Source organism: Bombus vosnesenskii, unplaced genomic scaffold, assembly GCF_011952255.1.
Source record: "Bombus vosnesenskii isolate JDL3184/JDL3185 unplaced genomic scaffold, Bvos_JDL3184-5_v1.1 scf7180000013315, whole genome shotgun sequence".
Taxonomy (NCBI): Eukaryota; Metazoa; Arthropoda; class Insecta; order Hymenoptera; family Apidae; genus Bombus; species Bombus vosnesenskii.
Window position 1 is genome coordinate 866,826 of NW_022882961.1, and position 5,020 is coordinate 871,845.

General features: G+C 46.3%; 2 protein-coding genes across 2 annotated transcripts; one reads left to right on the plus strand and one right to left on the minus strand.

Moving 5' to 3' along the window:
- Positions 1–201: 201 nt before the first annotated feature.
- On the minus strand, positions 202–1,399 carry LOC117235291 (proline-rich protein 2-like). The gene is made up of 3 exons (XM_033497172.1): positions 1,384–1,399; positions 382–1,033; positions 202–205 (listed from the first exon to the last, which is right to left on the minus strand). The coding sequence occupies exons 1-3, from the start codon at positions 1,397–1,399 to the stop codon at positions 202–204; spliced, it is 672 nt and encodes a 223-aa protein (XP_033353063.1).
- Positions 1,400–3,014: 1,615 nt separating this feature from the next.
- LOC117235323 lies at positions 3,015–5,020 on the plus strand. The gene is made up of 2 exons (XM_033497220.1): positions 3,015–3,676; positions 3,943–5,020. Exons 1-2 carry the CDS (start codon positions 3,628–3,630, stop codon positions 4,221–4,223), a joined length of 330 nt encoding a protein of 109 aa, XP_033353111.1. The 5' UTR covers positions 3,015–3,627; the 3' UTR covers positions 4,224–5,020.

Genomic DNA, 5,020 nt, shown 5'->3' on the forward strand with positions numbered 1-5,020 from the left:
TTTTTAATTACTTAAATTTCGGTGATTAATAACATCAATAGATCTACATGAACCTACATTGATAATCGATAAAAAGAAAAGAACTTTCTCGCAGTCCAAAGAAAATTCGATCTCGGAAGGATTAACTCAAGACCATTACTAATTGGCGATATATCATAGTGATATAAATCAATCTATTTCTTAAACCGATAGAAATATATCTTAACTGAAAATCAAGTTACACTTTCATTGAAGTTCTATATATCGTACTTTAAAAAGTAGAAATACACAATTAAATTTAAATTCCCAAAACTTTAACTTACACTTGCATTCAGTTAGATCTCTCATATACATCATAATTGATAAGTAACACGTCGAGAGCATAATATAATCGACACTCACCCTTGCTCTATCCTATCGACGGGACCCCCAGGACCCATCATTGCTGGATGTCCAGGCCCAATAGGTCCTGTCATCGGATGACCTGGTCCGAATGGGCTTCCAGGTGGCATACCGTACTGGGGACCTCCAAACGGTTGACCATGCGAAGGAAAATGAGGATTCCCTGCTCCCGGAGGTACAAACGGCGGTCCTGAGGAACCGGGTCGACCGACGAACTGCGGTGGCCCGCCAGATGGCGAACCGAACGGGCTCGGTCCGGGCCCATTATACGGTGGCCCGGAATTATTCGGCGGCGGAGGGAAGCCCGACGAATTCGGCGGTGGTCCGGGACCAGGTGTCGAGGAACCACTAGGCGCTGGCGAGGCAGTATATTGAGGAGTCGCGGAACCGGGAGGAGGACCTTGATAGGGTGGTGCCCCTGCTGGACTACCAGCACCACCGGGAAAAGGACTCGGACCCTGGAAGGCCGCATTGCTCGGTGGACCACCTGTACTGTTGTAAGGACCGGAGCCAGGGCCACCACCCTGGCCAACGGAGTTGGGTGTAAAAGGCGATGCCTCCGAGCCGGGCGGCGGGCCCTTCCAAGAGGCTGGTGTTCCCGGATCCTCCAGTGTGGTAGTGGCTGCCAATGGCGTGTTTAGGCGGCTACAGCCTGAAAATTTAAACAATGCATGATGTTATATCTGTTGTACTTTAGAGTAATTGATCTCATATTACCAGAACATAAGAATTAAATGTGTTATACTATAGTGCGTACACTTGAAAGTACAAAGATTTTAAAAGATGAAGGAATTCTTTCTGTTATATTATGAATTAACTGTTATGATGTTACAGAAATGCCAAAATGAAGTATGTTATAATATAATATACATATTAGTACATATACATAGATTCCAAAAGATAAGAGAAGTAATATTCGAATAGCATATATAATGATATACTATTATACCGATATAATATACTCATTACAACTCCATTATTTAATACTATTCCTCTTATTACCTTCAATATTGCACATTCTTATAGATACAGATACACTTATAATGTATAAAATCTTCAATATATAAATGTTTTCATGTAGTACGTGAAGTTTCTAATGATTCGTTTAGTTATCAAGCTTATTTATGTGCAATACAGATAATTAGCTTTGCTATTATATTTATATTCTATCTATATTTAACACAATAACCTTTTTAAGCAATCTCATGTACGGTACATTTATGAGAATAGCATATCGATGCATGTAAACAACTCTAATAGTAGTCTAATAATAAACAACTCTGATGCTTATATTAACGCCACTTTACGTAAAGTAATATATAACATAGCATTTCTAAAGAATTCTAAAAACCAGAGAAGCAAAGTAAAATCACCATTGTTTGTCCCATTGGCCTTCATTGTCCTGTGGTCACCCAGATCATTCCATTGCACCGATCACCCACAATGTAGGAATCAGCACTTGGCAAAGAAAAGGTCAATCTTCCTAGATACGTTTAACTCTCAATTAAATGAGATCACAAGAAGGTCACGTTTCAATTCCTGCATGTGTAACAACTCGAGTTTTCCTTAGAATTGAATTAAGGTTATGTGCCGGTAACCTAACCTATAGTGCGGTTAGAACGCGTTTCGCGAGTCCCACCGACGGCGAGGGGACTTAAAGCGCACGAAGCACGATTCACGATACTTTTCAGGAGTCCGGATTCGCAGTCTGTCGATGCACCGTCTCATCGAAAACTGTGAAAGCTGTGAATAACAATGAGCACCTGTACGGTCGCGTTGCCGGCATTTTCATGCTGATTTTCGACCTGTTTCAAGACGTTCCACCAAGTTTCGAGTCGAGATCCAGGCGCGCACCCACTGTTAGGCGCGTGCACAGGTCCGACATCACGCTAATCTTCATTCATTTTCTCGTCACATTGCAAAAAAATTCACGATCGTCCAAACACAAATGACTCGGTGCAAGTGAGAGAGAGAGAGAGAGAGAAGAGGCAAGCGCGAATAAACACCACCAGAGTCAACAGACGACCCTTGTCAGGGACGTAGCGTGCAGGTGGCGCCACAGCATTCGTATTCGTATTCGTATTTACCGAAGGTTTTTAACCACGCATTAATTCACATCGAACGAATCGTAATAATTCTCCGTAACCGTTAGAAAGATCGAATTTTTGTTTACCATACGTATACTTCATTGATTTAATTAACCATAAGGTAAAGATACATGGTAAACACTGGCGAACGTGATTGTATCGACACAGACGTTCCGAAACGTCAAGTTTTAACTGTCAAGACAGGTTTCGCGAATGAAAATACAGGAAGCCTGTGAGGAACGCGTGACGGCACGAAAAAAAGTCACTAGTCTCCAGCACTTTCACTCGCGATTTGTCACTCACACGTGCACCGTTCGCGACGACTCGAGGAAATACACGTACGCACGTGCGCCAGGGGTGTAGCTAGTCGACACACGCACCTAGTAGTAAACTAGACTAGCTGCTCCCTCAACGGACCACGTGTTCAGTACTCACTGTCCCTCCTAACTACCCGCGCCCGGATGTCAACTGGATTTCTTCCTCGGTCGTAGCCAATAATTGTTATCCGATAGATAAAAATCGGACGACGCTGCCATTTTTAACAGACCGGCTGCATGAGCCGACGCGGTAGCAACGACTGCCTCACACCCCGCCCAAACACACTGAAAGCACACCCCATCAAGGCATACGCAGCAACTCCGTAGTGCAGCTCGTCTTTTCTGCGTCGTTTGCCTTGTGCCTTTAAACGCCAGTCGAAAAATCGTTCGGCCGCTAGACACGCGTGTTTCGTCGGCTATTAGCCACGCTTTCTCTCGATCCTCGGAGTTAAACCGTCGCCTAAGTAATCCAGTCGTATTGATTCTAAGCCGCGCGCTACCTTCGCGTAATTACACGGCTGATATTCCTTGCGCGTGCACCCGAAACTATTCACCGATTTTTCCCTAGACGCGACCGTTCTTGCCGGCTCTACGCCAATGCGCCGCGCTCCTCTACGCTTCGTTCCTTCTTCCTCGGTTTCTCTGAATGTCTCTTCTGCGTCTATCAGTGAACCGCGCGATTCATTCAAATCCTTGAGAGGTATCACTCTGACCGGCTGTAATTTCCGATCGATTAATCAAGAGGAAACTTTGGCAACGCGGTGTCGCCTGTTGCATGCGAGTAACACAGTGTGTACAAGACGTGCAGTAACGTAATCGCCTTGATTTGTAAACAACATGAGATGCCGGCTCAGTTCGTAAAGAGCGATGCACCAAAACGGGCCAAGTTAAGTGAGAAAACAATCACACGCACCAACGGAACGACCAGCCAACACGCGTCCTCCAAAGCACTACTCTCCCGCTCGCTATTATTTATCACACTTCCTCCCTTCGATATTCAATCAAACGTTTCTCTTCCTGCCGCTGCGGCAAATTAGAAACCGACGCGACGTGAAGAAACACCACACACACGATGCGTTTCTTTAATCCTCCTCCTCCGTTGGCGCACCGTTTCCGCGAACACTCGAAAGTTAACTCTCGTAACTTTCTGCGTGCAGCACAGCCAGAAAGCGTGGCGCACAAAGAACACACGTCACCAAGCAAGGATATCGAGGAGCGATCGAGCACGAAAGACGATTACGGGAAACACACGCGTCATTCGCTGCTCATTCATGGACGACTCACGGCGTGGTGGCGTGGCTCGGCCAAACGATTACAAAGAATGGAAAAAAGAAAAATAAACTGGACGTCAACTATGACTCGAAGGTGCGAAAAAAAACGTGTAGAATTGAAAGGAAATTTGTCCACCGTCAGCGTGATATCGCTTCCCGAGAATTAAAACCGCGATCCGAATGCCCGAGACGTGTAAAACATGCAAGACGACGCGAGAAGGCAGCTGTTCCACGTGGAGCGTCGCCCACGGATGCGTACGGCCCTGCGCCGAGAGCTAAACCCCCGACCGCAACGGGACTGCGCCTCGCCACAGTTACTCTTTTCTGTCACCGCCACCGCTGCCGCCGACGCCGCACTCGCCACTTTTACACAACGAAAAAATGTTTCATGTTTCTAGCGGAAAGCGAGGATCGGACAGTTTCCTAATCATCTTTATTCGCGTATGAAATTCTAATCGATCGCAGAACCATGAGAAAAGAAAATGAAAAAGAAGATAACTGTAAAGAAGGGATGCTTTTCGCGCGTGGAATGGCGCAGCGGCCGCCACATTTTTTCTCACTCCTCGTCGTTTCAAAGTCCCTCCCGTCGCGGGGGACTCAACACTCGCCGGTTGACAGTGTCACCCTAAAAATCAATAAGGGGTTCACCCTCGACCCTGCCCACCCTCTTCCTCCTCCTGCACCTTTCTCCACCTCCTCCTCCTCCTCTTCCTCCTCTTCGTCCTCCTCTTTCTATTCCTCCTCCACCTCCGCCTCTTTACTCTCTGCGTTTATCCCAGGAACGTATAGCGGGGGTCGATGGGTTGGCGAGGTTATGCTGGTCAGACGACCAGTCATTTTATTAGGCGGTGATACGACGCCAGGAGGCCTGCTAACCTTCAAACGCCGCGTTTAAGCGGTTTGCGTTTAAGATGGCTTTCCTTCCTATTACCTTTCCAAAATTTATATCTTTCACTTAAACTGG

Excerpts from the sequence above, each read along its gene's own strand:
- LOC117235323 (XM_033497220.1), top strand. The coding sequence starts at position 3,628 with ATGCCGGCTCAGTTCGTAAAGAGCGATGCACCAAAACGGGCCAAGTTA. Across the intron at positions 3,677-3,942 it reads ACCAAAACGGGCCAAGTTAA|CACAGCCAGAAAGCGTGGCG; the intron begins GTGAGAAAACAA and ends TTCTGCGTGCAG.